Source organism: Vicugna pacos, chromosome 8 (genome assembly GCF_048564905.1).
Source record: "Vicugna pacos chromosome 8, VicPac4, whole genome shotgun sequence".
In the NCBI taxonomy this organism is placed as follows: domain Eukaryota; kingdom Metazoa; phylum Chordata; class Mammalia; order Artiodactyla; family Camelidae; genus Vicugna; species Vicugna pacos.
Window position 1 is genome coordinate 9,801,613 of NC_132994.1, and position 24,573 is coordinate 9,826,185.

General features: G+C 33.2%; 1 protein-coding gene across 7 annotated transcripts in view; it reads left to right on the forward strand.

Moving 5' to 3' along the window:
* SENP6 (SUMO specific peptidase 6) overlaps window positions 1-24,573 on the forward strand; it is a 106,519-nt gene that overhangs the window by 65,981 nt on the left and 15,965 nt on the right. For 6 of the 7 annotated variants that reach the window (XM_072965516.1, XM_072965517.1, XM_072965518.1 and 3 more), the window contains 9 exons: window positions 4,599-4,831; window positions 7,952-8,122; window positions 12,361-12,394; window positions 12,850-13,044; window positions 14,007-14,233; window positions 15,567-15,676; window positions 15,786-15,902; window positions 22,718-22,840; window positions 23,847-23,939. In XM_072965516.1, coding sequence (XP_072821617.1) covers window positions 4,599-4,831; window positions 7,952-8,122; window positions 12,361-12,394; window positions 12,850-13,044; window positions 14,007-14,233; window positions 15,567-15,676; window positions 15,786-15,902; window positions 22,718-22,840; window positions 23,847-23,939 — 1,303 coding nt within the window. Of the gene's footprint in view, window positions 1-4,598; window positions 4,832-7,951; window positions 8,123-12,360; window positions 12,395-12,849; window positions 13,045-14,006; window positions 14,234-15,566; window positions 15,677-15,785; window positions 15,907-22,717; window positions 22,841-23,846; window positions 23,940-24,573 lie in introns of those variants that run through there. The other variant, XM_072965521.1, reaches the window with a different exon arrangement.

Here is a 24,573-nt window from a genome sequence, read left to right on the forward strand (position 1 = left end):
AAATATAGGTTTTATTTTTTTAATGGAAAGATATATCAAAAACTGATTTTGAAAAGAAGTTCAAAGAGTAGGAAATAGTGCTGTAGGGGTTGATACCAGATTTCTCCAAATATGTATCTTGTTTTATAGATTTGACTTTGGAACCATGTCAGTGTTTTAAATCAAAATTAAATCAGAAGCTTAAAACAACAACAAAGTTGAAAACAAAATGATACAAATGAAACTAATTATGTATCTAGTTAACTTGAACATACAGAAGAATCAACTTCAGATTAATTTAAATTAAAATAATATTGTGGCTGTGTATCCCTAATGTGATATATATTTCAAGGTCAAATGGAATTCCAAGTAGATCCTAACTGTATTCAGTAATATTATAGTTAATAATACAAGTATTGCTATTTTTAAATATACATATTGATAAAACAAATAAGCAGTTATATTATTGTCTCAAGAAACCAAGATTTTTCTTTTCTTTTTTTGGCATTGATATAATCCAGAGTTTATTCAGATTTTACCAGTTTTCCACACACTCATTGGTGTGTGCGCACACATGTGTGTAGTTTAAAGCAATTTTATCACATATTTTGACTCATGTTACCACCACCCCTGTCAGGGTATGGAACAGTTGCATCACAAGGATCCCTGGTGCTACCTTTTTTTTTTTTTTAATTTTTAATGTTAGAGAAAAGGATGACAAAAATAAAGTCAAAGGAGTAAAAATAATTGTAACCTTAAATTTGAATTAGAGGTAATAATATGAACTTATTTTATATATTTTTCTCTTAAATAGAAAATATCTTTTAGCTTTACCCACAGAAAATGCATAGAAACAGTAAGCAGTCCTCTATAGAAATGAACAACCCTAGTTCCCATATTTGTGTTTTTGAAGGCCAGTTCCACTAAAAATAACCAGAGGCTCCTCAGAGAAATGGCTGACTCCTGGTCTGGAGCATGAATGTATGAGATAAACCTCAATCACCTTGTTGTATTGAGAAGCATGAGAACAGTCAGAAACAACCATGGTTATGTCAGAGCACACAGGAGCTAAAATGAAAGGGCCCCCACTGACCAATAATGAGACCCTTGGATCACAAAGGAATCATAACTACTGTATATTGAAATACGTCAAATATATCAAAATTAGTTTGTAATGATAACCCCCTATGCACCATAATGGAAAAAGCTCTCCATTGGTTACTTTATAAAAAGATAAAATTCAGAATTTTTTTAACCTCAGAAGTTGTTTTAACTCATTTCAATATAAAAACCTCAACCCATACCAGTACATTAGCTTATTTTCAAAAAACCTGGTTTAAAAAAGAATTAGTGTATGACAGCTGTCCAGCCAACACTCTGTTGTGATGTTACAAGGATGTTAATATTTGATGAATATTTTATGATACATATTACTGTTATACCAATACCATTTTAAATATTAAAATCATTTGAATCTTTCCTAGTGGTGAGGTTTTTATATTTTAATGTAAGATGTAAGTAGACTCTAACGTAGTAGGCAGGTATTAGATTATTATTCTGAGCCAAACTTTGTATTGGAAACTCAACATCCTGAGGACATTGCCAGGTTGAGGAAAACTGGAGGTTAGTAAGGCTAAGTTGATAAGTGAAAAAACAAAGTAAATTAATGTGGTTCTGAGGTGCCTTAGGCAGTTTACTATGTAAAGCTTAACCTAGAACCATATTGACCATGAATTAAAACCATAAAGCATATATTTGCTCCCTTCCCCTGCTCAAAACTTAAAAACAGTATTTCCCATTAAAGTATATGGAAAACTATCTTCTAAGATATCATTTATTGCACGCTTATCTGCCCTGCTTTGTGATAAAAGATATTTATACTAAATAGTTCCATTTGTTTTTTACAGTCTTGTGAGGTAGTTAGTAATACCCCATTTTATACATGAGGCAACCTAGGCTTAAGAAGATTAGTTTCTCAATATTACGTACATATGATCTATTGGAGTTTAGATTTTAAAAAACAGGTTTTTCTGGTTCCAGAATCTTCTTTCTTATACTTTGTCATTCCTAAGTTTGTATTTATGTTAAAGTAGTTTATTACTATGAAGCTTTTATTTTGTCCTCAGTGGGCAAACAGTAAAATGTACAATGTCCCAAGTAGTGATAAATTCTGTGTAGAAAAGTGAAGCAGTTCCGGGGAAGAGATAGTGACAAGTGTCAGGATGAAGACGAGTGCTGTTTGAGATAGGTGGTGGAATAAGCACCTTTGATAAAGTAACTGTTGACTATTGCCTAGCATGAAGTGAGGAGGAAGATATGCTGATATCTGTGGGAACAAGTTTGGAATGTAAATGCAAAGACACTGTATCAGTCTGCTTGGGTTGCAATAACAGAATACCAGACTGAGTGGGCTTAAACTACAGAAGTTTATTTTCTCACGGTGCTGGAGGCTGGAAGTCCAAGAGCAAGATGCCCCTGGGACTGATGTCTGGTGAGGCCTCTCTTCCAGGCTTGCAGACAGCTAGCTGCCTTCTTGCTGTGTCTTTACATGGCCTTTCTTTTGTGCTTCCGCAGAGAGAGAGAGAGAGAGAGAGAGAGAGATTGGGCTCCTCCTCTTTTTCCTGTGACACCAGTCCTCTCAGATTAGGGCCTTACCTTTATGACCTCATTTAACCTTTATTACTTCTTTATAGGCCCTGTCTCCAAATATAGTCACATTGCAGGTTAGGGCTTCAACATATGATTTTGTGGGGAGACACAGTTTAGTCCATAGCAGATGCTGATGCAAAATCTTAGACATATATTTATATAGAATATATTCTATATTTTATGTAGAATTAAAGCAGCCATGAGAACAGCTCCTTAACTGTATATCATTTTGCATACTCTCTCCCCAATTATAGTGACACCAAATAAAACCCATGTTAATGAAACAAGAACTGTGTAGTACAGCTCTATCTGTTGCAGCATTGGGGCTTTGAAATAAATTTTTGATAGATTAGATATAGAAGTTTTACTGTTCCTGAAGCACAATGAAAATAATTGTAGATAGAACACTAGGTTTATTGTTTACTATATATTTCTGTGTGGTGTTTCATTAACAGCACAAACAGTTCATGGACTTTTTAAAAAGCTTATGTATGTCAGGCACTGTGCTATAATAAGCCTTTTACATAATAAGTGATCTGTTCTTAAGACAGTCCTTACAAATAGATACCATTATTGTCCCCAGTTTCATACAGGAGAAACTGAGGCAAATAGCTAGTAAGTGAACCCTAACTTTCAAGTATGTGTAAATCTGCTTAGACTTTCTAATCTGGCCTGTTAGATTTTCTATTAATAAAATACCAGTTCTGAAAAAGATCCAACTTTACCATTTGCTCCTGAGACTGGATAGCAAAATTTTAAAAAACAAGTAGGGTGATGCTGGGGGTGATGCCCCTCTGGGACTTGTATGTGACTCAAAAAATACTAACTGAGCATTTATGTGTGGGATACAAAAAAAGAAACTTGCTCCTACATGTTTATACATTCTTCAGCACATGATTTTTGAATGCTTTTTCTTTGCCAGGCACTGTTTTCGACTCTGGAAATGTAGTGTTAAGCAAGGCAATATTCTGGCTCTTTCATAAGGCTCTTTCATAGTTTATATTAGTAGGAAGAGACGAATGAGCAAGTAGACATCCACAACAAAAGACAACAGAAGTTTAAATCAGTTGATATGAATGAGCCAAGTACCTGTGTGCTTGCTTTACATTGGGTAGTCAGTCAGAAAATGGTATTTAAATTAGTATTTAATGACAAAAAAATAGAAAGCGTTAGAGGAATTACAGTCCAGACAGGAACAAGCTGGTGGTGTTTGAGGAACAGAACAAATGGCTGGTGTACCTGGAACATAAAGAGGGAAAATGGAGTAGTATGAGAAAGGAGGCCAGGGCCAGGTTATGGACATTTGTGAACCAGAGTAAGGAGTTAGGATTTGACTCAAGCGTGTTGTTGCTGGCTCTGGGGAATTATGCTATAGAGGTGGGTTTGATAAAATTCAAATTTAAGAATGAGTACAAGGTATAAGAGCAAATTACCTTCATATACTTAATGTCTTTCCTTGCCCATGTTCATTTACTCAAGATTTATTGAGCATTAGGCACTGGTCCAAGTTCTCCCAAGGACCAGTTCTGATATTTGTGATTTCCTATGTAGGGTAAAATTATTTGTCACATGGAGTTTTACACATACTTAAAATGCATGCTATTTGTGAATAATTCATATGCATATTATCTTTGTACTTAAGACTTTCCGGAACTCTGAAATAGTCTTACTGATAAACATTTAATTTTTGCTGTAACTTGTTTATGTTTCTGTGTGGGTGTTTTCATGGACTATAGAATCAACTTTATGTTTGTATATTGGTAAAAAAAAAAAGCCAGTTCTAGTTGTCCTCCAAATTTAACTTTTCATCAGAGAAAATCAATTATATCATCATTCATTTTTATTAAGTCTCAGATCTGGATGAGATCTAAAGCAATTTTTGTATATTTCTCACTGTGGTGATTGATATATTTACATTTTTAACTTACAGTAATGAAGTACTGAAAATGTATTTAACATTTTCATTATAGTCATTTTGTCCAGTGATGATGACGATGATGACAGTGACAGGACTAACAGAAGAGAGAGCGTATCTCCTCAACCTGCTGATTCAGCATGTTCCTCTCCAGCACCATCCACCGGAAAAGTAGAAGCAGCACTAAATGAAAATACCTGTAGAGTAGAGCATGAACTAAGAAGCATTCCAGCAGATTCAGAATTAAATACAGTTACATTGCCAAGAAAAGCAAGAATGAAAGACCAGGTACTTTCACATTTATAGACATTTATTCTGCTTGAATCTCCTTAATATTTTTGGGGAGGGTAATTTGGAAGTGTCAGTAGGAGAAAAATGGATTATTCATTGGGTAGATCTTAAAATAACACTTGGAAGATTATTTGAAAGAACATTAAAACATACAAAAATAAATCTCAATTACATTAAAAGCTTAAAGTATAAAAAAAAATGCAACAAGAAGAAACAGTATCTATAGCACAGGGAACTATATTCAATATCTTATAGTAACATATGGTGAAAAAGAATATAAAAATGAATATATGTATGTTCATGTAATACTGAAGCATTATTCTGTACACCAGAAATTGACACAACATTGCAAACTGCACATCAATAAAATATATATATATATATATATACAAAAAAAAGAAGAAATAACATCAGCCTTACAGTAAGCAAAATATAAGTATAAACAAGTATACTTGTATGACCTAATGGACAGGAAAAAATCATTTTAACTTGGGTTCATTTTAACATAATATTGTTTCACTGCATTTTATATTTTACTATATAAAATTTTTTAAATATTCAGATGGTAAAAAGTAGAGAAATTACATCAATAGATAATAGATATAGAAAGGAATATTTGTAATGCAAGTAACATACACTACTTTAATATCTAAACCAAGAACTTTTAAAAGTTGGAGGGAAAAAAAATAGGAATGGACAAAAAGAAGAGATTGAGATTGAACTTCTACGTGAAAAGTGCAAATTAAAGAAAATGAAGTATAACCATATACTTGACAAACCTTAAAAATTAATACAAAATCAGTCAATATGTACTACTGGCAAGAACCAAGGGAAAGGGTGCTTTCCTAATTATGCTGATGGGGAAAAAATGGTGTTATGGCCCTTTGGGAAATCATCTACTAAAATATTTTAATGTATACCAAATGACCAAATAATTCACTTCTGAGACTCAATCTCAAAGGAATCCTCCCCCTCCAGTGCACAGACTGGATGTATTAATATGACTATTAGCAAACAAAATCATTGCCCATTAATATGGCAATGGCTGAAGAAACTATCATACATCTATAGCATGGAGTATTACTCCGCCACTGGTAATAAAAATTAAAATATCAGTGACTTCGGATCTTCACATGGTACTGTTGAGCGAGAATACCAAGATGCAGAAATATGTACATACTTTGTTATTTTTGTAAAAAAGCTTGAATAAATTGTATGTTAAAAAGTTACATGTGTGTGTGCATATGTCAGAAATTATAGGAGTTACAGATAAATTAATATGGAAACATACATACTTGGTTGTTAAGATGGTAACCATAGGAAATGAAAAACAAAAGATAACGACAATAATAATAGAAGAAATGGATTATATTTTTAATATAATCTAGGGGAATGCCTTTCCAAACATTCAGCACAAGCACAAATAGTAAATGAAGGGATGAATATATTTGATTAAGTGAAAAGTACAGAACAGTGAACCAAAACACCGTCCACAGAATTTGATAGGTAATGCAAATAGGAAAAAATAGTGAAGTATTTTACAGTATGAGTTGGTCCTTTAAATATTTTTAATTTCCTGAAAATCAAGAAATAGAAGCAAGCCATAGAAAAATGAGTAAATGGTCTGAATAGAGTTTAAAAAAATAAAGTACTGAAAACCAAATTAAAATAAGATAAATATTTTAAGTGTTAGATTGCTGAAAAATTTTTAAGTATATTAGTATTTCTCTTTGCTTGGTGTTTAGAGAAATGGGTGTTAGGTATGTAAATTGGTATGACTATGCTGGAGGGCAATTTGGTGATAATCAGTATACCAGAATTGCTGCAGAAATGCTTGTTGGAGAATAAGGTTTCATGGAGAAAGGTCCGAAAAGAAACCAGATGTCCAGCATAGGAGGGCTCAGTTAAATAAATAATGGCTTTCCATATGATGGAATTTGTAAATGAGCAGTTTTCCCACTGGCACAGTGGACGGTAAGGGTTCCTCAGTGTTGGTTTAGAGGCCCTTTGAGGGGATATGGACTGTCCATTTCTAGACTGTCTCTCCACTATGGATTCAGCTGGTGCAGCTCTTAAATTATCTAACTTATTGAGCTAAATAACATCTCATTTGAAGAAATAATTCTAAAGCTAAGAAAGTTTTTAAACCTCTGTATTATGTTTCTTTTAATAACTGGGAAAATATTCATGGTAAATCTGTTAATGTGCTTGAAAACGCAGTTTACAGAAATAAGTATGTCTGTGTATACCATATTTTGTTTTAATACATATTTTTTCCTATGATATAGGTCACAGAACTGTCTCTAGAGGGATAATGGGAATAGTGCCTATTTCTAAGCAGTGGACCTATTTTTCCTCTTGTTTTGTATCAAGATCATGTTTTATTCTTGTGATGATAATAAGGTTTTTTAACACAATAATTTTACTTGTAATTACATTTATTTTAAGTTATATACTTATAAAATATATTTTTATATTATGATTAATTTGTATTTGGGTGATGATGAAATCTTAATCTTAACAGATCAAGTATTTTAACCTTTTTTAATATGTAAAGAAGCATCATTTTACAATGTGAATAATGATCTCTTTTCCTGAATTAACCTGTTTTCTAAAAAGTTGCTGATTTAATCCAAGTACTACAGCCACACCACTATGACCACCTAACTTTTATCCAACATTTTACTGTGCATGAAGCATAGTGCTAAGCTGCTTATATGCATTAGCTCATTTGAATAAATACTCTTATACTTTACAGCTTAGGAAACCAAAACTTAAGGAGGTATTAAGTTTTAGAAGATGAGATCATTGAAAGGTGGTATAGCTGTTACTTGAACCCAGGCTGTCTGATTCCCAGAGTACCATTTCTCACTGCTGTGCTATTACTGGAGTTTCAACTAATAAGTAGATAAAATATAGCAAGATAAAAATAGGAAAGATTTACAGTTATTGTTACACAATCAATAAGTATTTACTTTATCTAACATTGTTGAAGTAAAATCAATCTTATGTTTTGATAATTACATTTCTTGTGTTGGATCTTCTTTGCATATGTCTACTTAGTTTGCTAGTAAGTTCTAGTAACTTATTAAGTGAAAATTTTATTTTCTTTTTCAGTTTGGTAATTCTATTATCAGTACACCTCTGAAACGTCGCAAAGTGATTTCTCAAGAAACTTCAGTTGATCCTGTATCTTTAAACTGCCAAAGTTCCTTTGATAGTGTAATTTTAAACTGTCGAAGTATACGAGTGGGAACACTCTTCCGACTATTAATAGAGCCTGTAATTGTAAGTACATTCTATAAGCTCTTTACTGTACCAATTATAAGATGCAGATTTTCATGGCTAAGCCTAATATGTAATATTTTAAAATTTATAAGTTAAAATATTTAATAGAATATTAAAATCAATTCAAGATTTCAAATAGCTTAAAGCAGTTTGAAATCTTGAATCTTGATTGTTTATAAACAATCATAAATAGCTTCTCACTGTGAAAATTAGTGAGTAAAAAATTTATCTTAATATGATGCTCAAGGTAGTGCATGTTCATCATAGGAAGATGCTAATTCTCACCAAGTTAGAATACCCTCCATTATGTTACTGTTTTATTCTCATGCCAGCTTAATGCGTAAAAAGAGTATTTTAAAGAACTGTATGAAAGAAAGAAGAATCCAAAAGAAAATGTAGCACAGGGACTCCTAGAAATAGATTATTGGATAACAGTCACCACCTGAGAAGCACTGTGCTTATGAACTAGTTCAGTGTCCACAAAGCCCAAAGGACTTTCTCTAGTCCTTTTATCTTACCTGTCATATCTCATTTTTCTACTCATCCTATTTCATACTCATTATTCTACTACCACCAGTCCAATTCAAATGTATATTTTCTATTTAAAATTTTAACATAGTCTCCTTAACAAGCCTTCTGAGTGATCATTTTTCTTTTTTCTAATATATCCTATACATTACTGGTAGGTTAATCTTCCTATAGCGCTGTACTTAATTTGTAAGCCTTTATTTTATAGTGTCTTAGCTAGGTAGTCCCTGTCTGTTTCCAACTATTTTTTCAAACTGTCTCCTGGTATTGTCGTTTGTGCATAAAGCAGTATCTCTAAGAAAATACATTTTATTACATCAAGAAAGTTAAAAGGTAGTTTTATTATTATTTAAATTATGGTAAATAATAGGTACTTATTATCTGGGATTCATAGTTCTAAGATACAGTATGATAAAAAGAGGAGGAGGGGAACCTTATAGCTTAGTTTACAGGAGAAAATGAAATGCAGAGCTAATTTCTTATCACAGCAAAGCTGTATGAGAAACCAGCATCGTTTTCTTTAAAAAAAAAAAAAACCTCCAGCTTCTCATGATTCAAAAACTAGAAAGTTTTAGAAATGCATCAGAGATTTAAAGCAAATTATGTACAGACTATCTGTCCATTGTTGCCCAATAACATTGTAACATATGTCAGGATTGCTAGTGATTAGTGAAGTTTGTGTTTTGTTACCAGCCTTTTTAGTACAGATTATCTTTCCTGATTTCTGTCAGTTAATAAAAATGTCATTCTGTGTTACCTCAGAATTTTCCAGGAGTACCCTGTATGTTTTCTGTGGATTTTCCTTACATTAACACTTACTCAGAACTCTTCAGTACGATGATTAGGTCTTGCTTGTAATTTAGACATTTAGTTTAAAGTTGTATATTTAGTCTCAAGGCTGCCTATCAAGAACTACATTAAAAGTTGAATGGAATTTTTTTACATGATAGTTACAGATTAGTTTTTATTTAATCTAGTGAATAAAAATTAACTGAATTTACTTTAAGAAATAAAGGTAGTATGTGTAATATAGAATGTTTTGAGACAGGGTTTTGTTTCATTTTTGGTTTTTGTTTATTTTTAATTAAAATGGTGAATGAAATATTTCAGCCAAAAACTAGTGCTTTTAATATGGAAATTCGAACTCTGTGGTATTAACTTTCCTTGTACTGTGGGATTATCTCAAAGAACATTCTTTGATGAAGTATGGTGGATCTGTAGTTTCTTTGTATACTGTATTAAAAAGATGATCTGTTGGGGGGAGAGTATAGCTCAGTGGTAGAGCACATGCTTAGCATCCCAAGGTCCTGGGTACAACCCCTAGTACCTCCATTTTAAAAAAAAAAAAGATGATTTGACATTTTCTTCTTGAACATAACCTCCTTATGTTTTGTAGTGAAATGATTTATCTGCCATGTCATTAATCTGAGGAAACAGATTTTAAGTGTTTTATCAAATTTTATAGGCATTTATTATTAGGTAATTTAATTATTTTAAATTCACTCAGTGTTAGAATTGACGCTATGTAGAAGTACCAATTTTATTTAACAGGAAAACACCTTACATTATTAGAAATACCATGTGTGCCTAAATACAGTGCATTCCTCATTCTGTTAATGAGAAAATTGAGGAGATAAAAAATCAAGAGTTTTGGCCAACTTAAATTTAGAAACTCAGGGATGTAGGTAAAATAACCCAGGGTCTACTTATAACATTCATATTTGTGTGTAATTAGTTACACACAGGTATTTATGTATTTAAATTTTTTGTTTGTGTTTTGGGGGGATAATTAGGTTTATTTATTTATTATTGTTCATTTTTTACTTAATGGATGTACTGGGGATCGAACCCTTGACCTCATGCGTGCTAGGCATGTGCTCTACCACTGAGCTGTACCCTCCCTCCCACACAGATATTTAAATGATACCTATTCAGACATGTTTCTTTGTATTCATACATCTCATGTAACAATTTTATTCAAATGCTTCCACGTTAATGTTTGTCATTTTTTAAGAAATTTTTATTTTATTTTATTTGTTTTGGGGGAGCAGTTAGGTTTATTTATTTATTTATTATAATGAGGGTACTGAGGGGTTGAACTCAGGACCTTGTGCCCGCTAAGTATGCGCTCTATCACTGTGCTATATGCTCCTCCCATGTCATTCATATTGCCATTTTTTGAGCCATCTGACACACTCTTCTAAAGCATATAACTTCCTCTCCTATATGTGTTGGAATGTTTTCCAAGCTACAAATACCCATTCTTGGTGTCCCCAGTTAACCTGTTACTTTCCATTGAAACCAGTTAATATTATTTTCAAGCACAATCTTTAGGAGGTATGTTTAGTGACACTCTAGACTTTGCAACTGTTGTAATGACACGTAGATTTATTGTATATTTCCTTGTTTCCTTTTTTCCCGCTGTGAAAATTTTAAAACAGAGGAGTTGAAAGATTTTACAGTGAATACTCATAAAACTGCCAGCTAGACTCTGCCATTAACATTTTACCAAACTTTCTTTTCCTATATCTATTTATCCGTCTAGATACCGCTCCAACTTTTTAAAAAATGCATATTGAAGTTCTTATCTCCTTTTTTGATTCTCTTGAATTAAATGTAAACACACAAAATGAGCATTAATTCAGGTTGTATCAGGCTTAATGTGCCTTCTCTACATTAAAATAATCAGACAATCACCTTTTTATGACCACCAGTAATAACTGACTTCAGGCAAGATCTTCAGTGGATACCGAAACCATTGGGCAAAAGGTTATTAGGAAACAGGATATTGACAAGTTTTCAAGTATCTCTCTGCAATTACTGTTTACTTACAAAGGGGAAAAGAAATGTTTACAGTGGAAAGACCTGGCACACTGCCTTCACCAAGTGATTAAGCTTGAACAGTAGTGAGACAGCCTGACATCGTGTGCCTTCTAAGTGACATAGTGGGAGGTGTAAGACATCACCTGTGTGCTGTATTTGCTGGAAATATGTGGCCTGAATTATAAAATGAGGAGACACAAGTCCAAGATGTTGTACATTTTGCAGAACCTATCCTGGATTCTTCAAAGGCCATGTCAAGAAGAACAGAGGGAGGCAGATTCTGGTCTAGACCGGAGTAGACAGAAGGGACAAATGTAACTTTGACAGAGTCATGGATTGGGGAAAAGTTAAAACAGCAGTAAAGAACAATTTTGAGCAGTTGGGGAAACCTGAGTATTCACTTTGTGTTGAACAAAATTAATCTTGATTTTCTTAGATGTGGTAGTGAGTGATGTTTTGGTTGTGTTAAGAGAAATGGCCTTGTTCTTGGGAGGTATATGTTGAAAGATTTAGGGATAAAAAATGAAGTGTGTATATATATACAAAGTGTGATGGAGCAGGTATGGCAAGATTGTAAGAGTGAATCTAGGTAAGGATTATTCAGGTGTTTGTTGTAATAGTCTGTCAACTTCTCTTTAAAGTTGTAAGAAATAAACCAGTGATATGAGAAATGTTCTAAGCAATTGAATAAAGAAGGTGAAGCTTGTCTTTTTCAGAGATCATTGGCACAGGGGGAATGCAGAATCTCATCTTGTGTTTAAGCACATGGTACATGGATCAGTTTTTTAATCTTCTGTAGTCTGAGTTCCAAATGACATGTCATTTAGGGTATTTGTAGCAAAATCTTCAAAAATCTATGATTGTTACTAATTTATCTTATTTTTCAGTTTTCTTTAGATTTTATCAAGATACAGCTGGAAGGTAAGCTCTTTATGTCGTTTTGCTCACTAAAGCTTTGTTTACACTGTAACACTACTGGAATAAAAAATAAAACAATATTCATAGAATTCACTAAGATCATTAGTTATTACATGCATCTTAACAAAGGGCATATATCTTAATACTGCAATTTCATTCTGTAACATCACAAAAGCTGAGTTTGATTTTTTAAATGCACTTTATTAAGTCCTCTTTCATTTGGAAGGCAGCTATGCACACCACTATACCACCAACGCAAATCCTCTTTCATTTGGAAAAAATGTGGACCCTTCTTTAAGATACAAAGATTTTTCTTTGTTTCCCACCAGAGTTACTATCTATGGAGCATAATAAATATATACTTAACTTTAAAATTATACTTCCCCACAGTTTCCTCCATTTATGATTTTGCCTCTTAAAAATTGATTCGCTTTCCATTTCCATTTGTTTTTCTCCAGAACCAGAAAACGATCCTGTAGGGATTACTCTAAATACCTCTGATCTGACTAAATGTGAATGGTGTAATGTCCGAAAATTACCAGTAGTGTTTCTTCAGACAACACCAGCAGTTTATCAGAAGCTGAGCATGCAACTGCAGATGAACATGGAGGATAAAGTTTGGAATGATTGTAAAGGAATAAATAAGTTAACAAGTAAGTTATGTAGGTCAAATATAGTAATACATACAATACATTGGTTAGTTGAGTGTGAGTCCACTTTGATAGATACCGCAAGTGTATATTATCTACAGTCCGTACAGTGACCTTGTAAGATAGGTATTACTTCCCTCATTTTATAGATGAGGAAAAGACCACAGAAAGTGGATGTTCTGAAGATAAAAACCCAAGTTTACCCATTTAGAAAGTTTTCAGAATGGGTTAAAACTCAAAAGATACATACTCTTTATTTTAACACTGTATAATCTGAGCAAAATGAGTGGTTTTTTTTTTTAAATGGGCTGATGGAAGTGCTCACTGTAAATCAGCCGTCAATCTGGAATCCTTGAAACTTAACCTGAATAGGAAATTTGAAAGTTCATAGAACAGGTCTTTATCCTCTACAATAAGTAGATGTGGTTCTCCAGTTTGTTTTCCTTCCCTTCTAACATTTGTGGCATAGCATAACTGGTTGTAAAATAAATACTTTTCCTCAGTAATTGCTGCTTAGTGTAATGATGAGTAAATGATAGCTGTTATTGAAGCTATAGGAGTTGGCAAATTAATGAATAGCAATTTTTACAGTTAAATCTGGAGATACTTCAGTAGGCAATTTATTTGTGTTTGACAAAAATGTTAATGGATTATGTATTCAAATGAGTAAATTTATTTGGATCCTATTTAGATGAAATAAATTAGTTACATCTATGAATAGAGTTGTTCTTTAGCTGCTGCTAGAGTAATGTGTTCTGGTTCCTTATTCTTCTGAGGTGACACTGTCATTGATCTTTATTCTAGTATTTGTTGTATATCCACTGTATGCCAAACACTGTTTTGAACATCTATACTAGGATTTCTGGTGATATTCTTGAAAGTAACTAATTGTTACTCTTTTTCTAATATCTAACTACTTAATTTTTTTTTCTGTTAGACTTAAGATTATATTGATTTTCTTTCAGATTTGGAAGAACAATACATAATTCTGATTTTTCAAAATGGCCTTGATCCTCAAGCAAATATGATATTTGAAAACATCATTACTGAAATTGGTATAAAGAATAATGTGTCCAATTTTTTTGCAAAAATTCCCTTTGAAGAAGCCAATAGCAGACTTGTTGCCTGCACAAGAACCTATGAAGAGAGCATCAAAGGAAGTTGTGTGCAGAAAGAAAACAAAATTAAAAATGTAATTATATCTTTAATGTTTTTAGTGTAATTTTAAATAATAGCTTTAAAGGGAAATACATTTCATTATTACATTGCTCATTTGAGTTAAATCTTTTTAATCCCATTTCAGAATTATTTGCTTTTATATGTGATTTGTAAATTGTGTTATGTCAAAACATTAATGGTGGGTAGGTGATTTGTGACACAAAGTAATTGGTACAGATCTCAGAAGCATTTTTATTTTAGTTCCTTTCCACAGTCTATCCTTGTCCTTACTTTTTGTCTCCTTTCTTTTTCTCTCATACTTTTTTCTTGTTCCCCCACTCTCAGCATACATACACATACAGTACTATTTGAAATTGATTGTTACTCTATTTTAAATTTGCTGATGGTTCCCAGTGGTGCCATTGGCTTCAGTACAAATAAAGGAATTTTGGTTGCTGACATACATTTATGTGTAACATGTACATACATAGTTGAAAACTTGAAAGAATATATACTATTTGATTCTGACTCTGAACAATTCTAGAGTAACTAATCATGTAGTAGATAACACTGAAGCCACCTGAATCAAAGGCCACAGTGTAACTATAACATTGTAACTATAACGTTATAATGTTAAATAATGCAAATACAGCTTAAATACTCTAAATTTGTCTCCTACCACAGCAACTAAAGTTTGCTGACGTAATTTATTAGAAGTTCTTAAATCTTTCAACCTGCCTGCAAATTTGGAAGTAGGGCTTTCCAAGGCATAATATTGGTGAAGTTAAGCATGGCTTCACCAGAAGAGCTGTTCACACAGTTAGTGGGATGAGAAGAAGAACAGAAGGCAGAAGGGGAACCATTCCCCTTCTTTGCAGATTTGGCTACAGGAGATGATTCCAGAGGAGGAAAGAGCAGCTGGGGCCATAACACAGCAGTGATAGACTTAAATGCCAATGGAAGGCTCTTTCTTTAAGGGCTCCTTGATTCTGGAGAACTGAAGCTCAGTGGACTGTGTTCCCTGAGCCTCTGCTCCCACAGTGCATGGATTGCCTACCCACTGAACTGAGGTAGGCCTCCACTCCTACAGGAAAAAAAACACTATATCTGTCATTAGGATTGTACTAACATACTCTAATTTAATATGGGAAGTAGAAGACAGGGTATCGGAAAACCAGTGTTGAACAAAATTGTAAGAGTACCAGTGTTATAGAAGCTACAGATAAAAAGAAAGTGGACCCTGGTTTTTCCTGTTTCTTGTTTTTAACTTTTTAAAATTGGAAAGCATTCTTGCCTTCTACTTTATCTTTTTACTGAAAATTTTTCAAATTGACTTTGTGAATTGATAATTTAATTTTCTTTACCAGGTGGCACTTGAATCTAAGATACAACTTAAAAACAAACAAGACTTCCAGTTTTTTGATGATGAGGAAGAAGCTGGAGAAAGCCACACCATCTTCATGGGCCCTGTAGAAAAGTGAGAGCACTTGTAGCACTCTTAAATTTCTTCTCCATTTTATTACATTTCAGTTATATACACATATATATTTTTGTTTATTTGCTTATTTTTTTAAATTTTGTTACAGATTGATAGTATATCCACCACCTCCAGCTAAGGGAGGCATCTCTGTTACTAATGAGGACCTGCATTGTCTAAGTGAAGGAGAATTTTTAAATGATGTTATTATAGACTTTTATTTGAAGTAAGTTAATTTTCTACTAGCCTTTTAGCAAATTTTTAACATTTTATAATGTAGATCTTGGTTTTCTAGAGTCAAAATTGTTTGGATTTTGAATTCCATCACTGCCACTTACTATGTGACGTTTGGGAAGTTATTTAATGTCTACCTGTGTTTTTTCATTTAAAAAATAGGATGAATAATAATATCCAAAATGATCATGAGAATTAAAAAAGATACACATTTCCAGTGCTAGGGAGAATACCTGGCACATGCAAAGTGTTCATAAATTATAGTTTATTATATTGTTATTGCTCTAGTGCTTTAAGCCTCTAAAATTATTACTACCCTATGTTAGGTATCAGTTTGTTCACCAAGCATGAAAGTATGATTTCACTTGTTTCCTTTAAATAATTTTCACTATGTGCCAATTTTGTGCCAAGTAATGTTAAAAGTTTATGATCTTGTAGGAAACACAAATATGGGGTTACAGTATTGGTGGAAGCAGTAACATGGTACAGACATAGCAGAAAGAGAAAGCTTTGTTCTCTTTGGGGGGCTGGGAAATGTGAGGGACAAAGAAGCTTTCCTAGAAGGGCTCACATCATGACTCAGAATACACATGCGTATCCATGTATGTGCAGTGTGTTTTTACATGTCTAAATGTGTATGTGCTTACTGCTTTGTGATATAAAATTGGATGTGTAAGAAACAAAACAACTTAACTCTCACTGTACCTAGTGCTCTAATATTTTCTAGTTTATTCAAATGTATGTCATAAGACAATTTTTTTTTTAACTGGTTGTTAAAAGCTGCTGCTGATTTTATAGCCTGCAAATGGTTGCTATGCTACAAACCCATAGTTTGGGGAAAGAAAACATTGTTATCAGGAATGAAAGGTTTTGAGGGAGGGTATAGCTCAATGGCAGAGTACCTGCTTAGCATGCATGAGGTCCTGGGTTCAATCCCCAGTGCCCCCATTAAAATAAATAAGTAAGTAAATAAAGCTGATTACCTCCCCCCCAAAACAAACAAACAAACAAACAAAAGCAAACCAAAAATAAAAAAAAAGAATGAGAGTTTTTGATTAGAAAAATGGTGTATATTTTGAGAAGCATGTTCATTGTGGATGTCTAGATAAATGATGATTTAAGGAAGCTGAATTAAGGTAATATAAGAAGCCTAATTAAATAGTTGGAGTGAAGAGGAAATAATTAAATAATTTAAGAGGTAGAGTTGTTTAGCAGGAGTCCAGGACTGATTGAATGGGTATTAAAAAGGAGAAAAATAAATAGGTGCCAAATAACTCCTAGTTTTCTTACTAGTGACATGTGCTAAATGATTTTGCCACTAACTGAAGCAATGAATGTAGATGCAGAACAGGTTTGGGTGGAAGAGGGGACAACTTCCCTTTTAGATAACTGTGATACAACGGAAGGGTTAGTGCCAAACAGTTGTATACATGGTTCTAGAGGTCAGGCTTTACTTTACAAGTGATAGTTTAATTACGAGAATGTGTGAAATTGCATAGGTAGGGATATAGAGTGAGAAAAACAGCTGTAAGGACAGAACTTTACGAGTAGATTTTAAGAGATAAACAGGAAGGAAAGAGGCTCCCACAAATAAATTCTAAAGGTCTTTGAGAGGTAACAAGAGAAATTCAAAGGTGAAAGCTTTAAAGGTACATTTGGTGATTTCATTTCAGCAGAGGTTAAGCAGATAAAGGCTGAGAATAACTTTGAGGCACAATGGCCCTGAGCTAATTAATTAAGATCAAACGTATAACTGGACTTGCATCCTGGTCTCTGGGGGAAACTGAGGCATCCTTCCTTTCCCCCCATCCAGCAGAGGTGGTATCAGTGGAGGCCTTGTAGGGAGCCTCCCATCCCCACCTGTCAGTCACATGGAGCCCTTCTACCTCTGATATTAATGGTGGCCTGCCAGAAAACCTGAATTTCTATCCCCCACTTGGCAGTAGTGGAGTGGTGTCACTTCACCCACTAGAATATGCTACCAGGGGAGGCCTACTAAAACACAAGAATTAAATAAGATCCAGAATCTTGTAATCCTCAAATAACCCAGATTTCAATTGAAAATTTGTCTCACCAAGAACCAGAGAGATCTCAGATTGAGTGAGAAAAGGCAATAGTCAGCACTGAGATGGCACAGATTTTAGAATTATCTGACAAAGATTTTAAAGGAGTCATCATAAAAATTCTTTAAGGAATCGTTATGAATATAGGTGTGAAGCCTCTGAAAAATGTAGGAAGATATAAAGAAGAAAGAAATGGAAAGTTTAGAACTAAGACTACCATAACAAATAACTTTAACAGCTAGGCCCAAGAGCAGAATAGAGAGGACAGAGGAGAGAATCAGTGAACTAGAAGACAGAACATATCACTAACTACATTCAATTTAAATGCACTCAATGTATCAAAAAACCAAGACTGGTAGAGTGAATGAAAGAACATAACTATGTCCTGTCTAGAAAAAATTCACTTAAAGATAATGGTATATATATATATGTTGAAAGGAAAGGATGGAAAAAGATATACAGTGCAAATATTAAAAGAAAGCAGGAGTTATATATTAGTATCAGATAAAGTAAATTTGCGAGGAAGACAATTGCCAGGGATAGAGAGGGACATTGTACAATGATAAGGAAGTTAATCCACCAGTAAGCTTTAGTAATACTGAATAGGTGCGTGCCATACAGTACAGCTACAAGGTACTTGAAGGAAAAACTGATGGATCTAAAAGGAGAAACAGGCAAGTCCACAAATGCAACTGGGGACTTTAATTTCCCTCTACCAACAGTTGATAGAACGACTAAACAAAATTAACAGGGATAGAGAAGAACTCAACAACACCATCAGTAAACAGGATTTACTTACTTAAACTTAGCATCATGGAGTAATATTATACTCCTTTTTGTGTTACCTATACCCCCTTTCCAAAGGAACTGTTTTTCCTTTTGAAGATTTAATGGAAATGGAATATGTTTCAGTAAGTTATAAAATGTGTCAGAGACATGCTGGCAAGAGAAACTGTCCTAGATTTTAAATGCCTAACTTTGCAGACCTAACAGACACATTCAAGGACAAGTTCAAACAAAGTTCTTGATAGGTAAATCAAAAGGTATTATTTCTCTCATAAAAATGTCAAACAAGCATATGAAAAGATCCTCACAATTATTAATCATCAGAGAAATGCACATCAAAACCACAATGGGTTATCACCTCACACTCATTAAGATGGCCACTATCAAAAAGACAAAAAACCCAAACCCAGAAAAGAACTGGAGAGAATGTGAACAAATTGGAACCCTTGTGCGCTGCTGGTGGGAGTGTAAAATGGTACAGCCTCTGCAGAAAACAGTATAGCAGTTCCTCAGAAAATTAAAAACGGAACTACTGTATGATCTAGCAAGCTCACTTCTGGGTTTATGTCCGAAAGAATTGAATGTAGGGTCTCAAAGAGATATTTGCACACCTATGTTCATAGTAGCATTATTCATAATAGCCAAGAAGTGGAAGGAACCCAGATGTCCATTGATGGATGAGTGTATTAAGCACAATGTGGTATATACATACAATGGAATATTATTCACCCTTAAAAGGGAAGGAAACCTGTCATGCTACAGCGTGGGTGAATCTGGAAGACATTATGCAAAGTGAAATAAGATACCCACAAGAAGACAAACACTGTATGATTCTACTTACATGAGATATCTGAAGTAGTCAAATTCATAGAAAAAAAAAGTAATGGTGATCAGAGGCTGAGGGGCACGGGAAAAGGGAGTTGTTAATGGACATAGAGTTTCAGTTTTGCAAAATAAAGAAGTTTTGGAGATCATTTTCACAACAGTGTGAAAATACTTAACACTATTGAATTGCACGCTTAAAAATGGTTAATAGTGCAAATTATATTATGCTTTTCTTCCCCATAATTTTAAAAAGAATATGTTATCCCTTAATCCGAGTGTATGCTACCTTAAACCAAACTACTGAAAAGCTGTGACTGTATAGAATAACACTGCTGTTGTTGGATAAAAGTCTTGTTCTGTGAACGTCAATTAGGTCAAGTTGTTTGATACTGCTATTCAGATCATTTTTGTCCTTACTTTCTCTCTGCTTGTTCTGTCAATTATTGAGAAAGTCTGTGATCTCCAACTATAATTATTGATTTGTCTATTTCTTCCTGTGTATTTGAAGCTCTGTTGGGTACATACATGTTTATGTCTTCTTGGAGAGTCAATACCTTTATCATTACATAATGTTCCTCTTTATTCTTGATAATCTCCTTGTTTTTAATCCTATTTTGTTCAAAATGAATATAACTCCTCCAGCTTTCTTTTGGTTTGTGTTTGCATGGCATATATTTCTTCACTCTTTTACTTTTAACCTATTGAGATCTTTAGTATAAAATGTTTATTTTTGAAAGCATGTAATTGGGTAAAAAATAAGTTGCACCTCCTGTATTTTATTTACATTTTAGTTTATTCTATTTCATACTTCACTAATCTACACTTTTTGCATTACAGTAGAAATTTTATGGTCTTTTTTTAATTCTCTTGAAATTCTTTACATTTTCGGGAGGCTTCTTGACATCTTATAGTTAGACTTTGAAACAAATTTTATACAGTAAATTTACATTGTCTACAAGTTCTGCCTTTTCTGATGCAAATCACTTCCAAATAAAGTAGAGATTCTAACGAAAATCATGATTTTTTTTAAAAATCAGTGTTTATATTTCTCATGACATTTTTAGAAGTGAATTAAAAAGAGGAAACTTTTTAAAACTTCACTATTAAAGTAAGTAATTCAGCTGCTATCAGAGCTGCTCATTCTTTTCCATTTCTAACACTACAAGCTAGAAACAAACTTTTAAAGTTTGCCAATATTATAAGAAATAGAAGGGCATTACATCTAGAGAATGTTAAATGCAGAGAAGAAAATAATTATTTTAATAAAAATTACTTACAAATCCTTAAATTCATCTTTTAACTTCATCCTACAATTAAATGTCATGATTGAGTTGTTAGATTGTCCACTTTATAAAATAGCAAGTGAACTGCTTCACTGTGACATTCAATATTTAAATAAATGATACACACTGAAAGAAAAAAAACTGCGCCTCAATGAAAGAAATTCCCACAGGTTTTTTGGTAATAAATTTGGGTTTTCCTTTTAATTCTAAAATAAGAGACAGAGCTGTTCCAACTAAAGTGAATAATTCTAATACATGTACATAAAAAACCCCAGAACTATATATAGTCATGGCTATACTTATGGATGTATATCAGATCAGAAAAACAAAATAGTTATGTTAAATTAAAAGGCGTGCATTTGTTTACATATGAAGTGGAGAATAGAGTCAGTTTTCTTAAATCACCAATAACTTTCCTTGTTTAAGTTGAATTATTCCTTTGTCTGTTTGATTCAGTTTACAAAGTAGCCATTGTAGTTTGTGCTGGTAAAAGCAGCATGGCTCACCCATGATGGATAGCCCCTAAAGTCAAGTCTCGTTCACTACATTCTCTGTTTTAAGTATATATGTAGAATTCAACAGTTGATTTAAACTCTGTCATGAGTGATTCACCATCTTGAATCTTTTGTGGGGGCACACTGAGTTGTCCTAAGGCAAGAAATCAGTAAGTTATATCCTCCTCAGAACTTAAGCTTTAGAATTACCTAATATTATGATAAAAGTGACAGGTCTCGGAAATGTGCCCTCTGGCCATTTGCTGTTTCTGTGTAACATTTCACAAGGCTTTTATATTATCCTCATTTTAATAAATGAGTATATTCATAAGCTTGAAATTTGTGTAGCTCCTTTGAGGAAATTTGGAACATAAACAGTTAAATTTAATATATCATGATTTCCCTTTGTGATCTAAAGGATTATTGCTGTTTGTTTTGATGTAGACCTATAGAAAAAAAAACAAGGCAAGGAAAAATGAAAACTAATGTAAGATCACTTTAAAGAATCATTGTTATAACCTCACCACTGTACAGGTTCTTTTCTGTTTTTATAAAAATAATTTATGGCTGAATCTTCATGGTTTATTAGCTGAACTGTTTAAAACAAAATAAAGATACATAAAGATAGTAGCTTTATTGAAATATAATGCACATGGCCTATGATTCAGCCATTTAAAGTGTATAATTCAGTGGTTTTTAGTATATTCAGACAGTTGTGCCTCTGTCACCATAATCGACATTAGACCATTTTTATTCCCCAGGAGAACCTCACTACCCATTAGCAGTGACTCCCCATTTCTCTCCAGCCCCAACGCCAGTTCTAGGCAGCCACCAGTCTCCGCACTATCTCCATGGATTTGCGTATTCTGAACATTTCATATACGTGGAATCATAAAATATGTGGTCTTTGAGGACTAGCTTCTTTACTGAGCATAATATTTTCAAGGACCTTCTATGTTACATCATGTTTCAGAACTTTATCTTTATGGCCAAAAAATATTCCATTTATGGATATGTCACATTTTGTTTTTCCCCTTATCAGTTGATGAACATTTCTGTCATTTCTATTTTTTGTCTGTGCTAAATAATCTTTTGATGTTCATAAATGTGCCCTTGTTTCAAAGGATTAGATCTTTCAAATCCTAGTTTTACTCTCAAACCTCACTTTCATTACTTAAGAATAATCTGGTAGTAATCATTGTCTGGAATATGAAATAAAGTTTGTTAATAACTTCTTTCAGTTTAAAGAAATAGAGATTGATGGTGGAAATAGGTATTTGATCACTGTGTGACTATTTTTAGTATAAAGTAAAATGTTAAATTCATTATATTTGGAATCTTTTTTTTATAAAATAGATATTTGGTGCTTGAAAAATTGAAGAAAGAAGAAGCTGACCGAATTCATATATTCAGTTCTTTTTTCTATAAACGCCTTAATCAGAGAGAGAGGAGAAATCTTCATGAAACAACTAATCTATCGTAAGTCAAGCTCTTTGAAAATATTTAAGATGTAGTAAGTTACTTAACTGATTTTTTACCAAGTTAAACTTACTTGTATTGAAGTAACAATATTTAGTCCTATTATCAATTGGCAAAACTAATATAATTGATAATACTCTAAAGCCTCAAGAATACCTGGAATTTATAAAGGTCTAATATCTAGATCAGTATGTCCCAAATATGTCTGATAGTTTAAAAAAGTGAAATTACTTGGATACTAGTTAAATACAGATAGTTCTGTTTTAATCCTAGATGTTCCATCCATAATATCTAACAGAGGAGCCTGTGAATCTGTAATTTTAGTAAATTCTTTGGATAATTCCCTCGCTAGTTAAGGAAATACTATTCTGCATATAAGGCCTGAGTAATTTTGTTTATAATTTCTCTCCACATAGTGACTGCATCTAGCTTTAATACTTTCTGGTAATTGGTCATAAGATATACACAAAGAATTGGTACTTTTTTTTTTTTTTGCCATAAGTGCTGTTAGGTGTCTTGAATTAATGGCAGCTATGCATTATGTAAAGAATATTTTCTAGTATTTCAGTGATTCCTGATTTTACACCTTAGAGTTGATGATAGTGATTGGTTTTGACCAGTGCTGGTCGTCTGTCCTGCTTCACGTACTGTAAGATACTGCTCACTTTTCCTGGTGTCTTCTCCTCAGTTGTTTTAGGTCATGGTCTGAAATGCTTTTCAGTATCATTGCTAAAACCAGTTCTGCAACAATAAAAATAGTAACTCTGGTCCACTGTAGTAAGTAGTAGCGAGAATTAACCGCTTTCTTCCAGATTCAGTGATGGGCAGTTTTACATCTTCCTACTCCATCTCAAATGTTCTGCTTTCTTCTCGCAACTTGTTAAATCATCTTACAGAACTTTTTGCTCTATTAACATCTTAATCTTCGTGATTTATGAATTGCTGCATATAAGCTGAAATGCTAGAAACATTTCAGAAGCTTGATAATTTCTCTCTTGTCTTACAGAATACAACAAAAGCGACATGGGAGAGTCAAAACATGGACCCGGCATGTAGATATTTTTGAGAAGGATTTTATTTTTGTACCCCTTAATGAAGCGTGAGTAAGAGTTTCCTTTATGTAAATGTGATGGCAGTTTTTAGAAAATGTGTTTATGAGGTGAATAAATCATCCATTTTTATTAAACTTCTTTCTGATACTGATTGTATATATTTATACTTATACTCCTTATTTTATGGAAATTAATGCGGTTTTCCAGTGAATTGTGTAAGATACTGAACTTCAGAGACACCAGATAGATCTTTTCACGTTTCATTGTAGGTCTTTTATTCATCAGTATGGAATAATGTCATTTTTTTAAAATGGTGCTTTGTGTCTAGCAAACATCCTATAGAAAAGGTTAGAGAAAGATGATTAGATCACGTAGTAGAATTTGAATCTTTAGTTTAAAGCATACTGTAGCTCTTAACCAAAAAGAAGAATAAGTGGCTGGATTTATGTCATTTGCTCATTGAAAACCATGTTTACCACTTAAAGCTATTTCCTAAATAAATTGGGGAAGTTAAACAGTGTGCATTATTCTCACCCAATGACTAGAGGCATAGATGTATAGGATAGTAGTATTATACAGTTTAGACTTGAGAGTTTTTGTATTGGATTTTTAAAAATTTCCTACGCCTGCCAGCCGGAGACCCCAGGAATACCCCTATAAATGTTGCACAGTGAGGGTTAC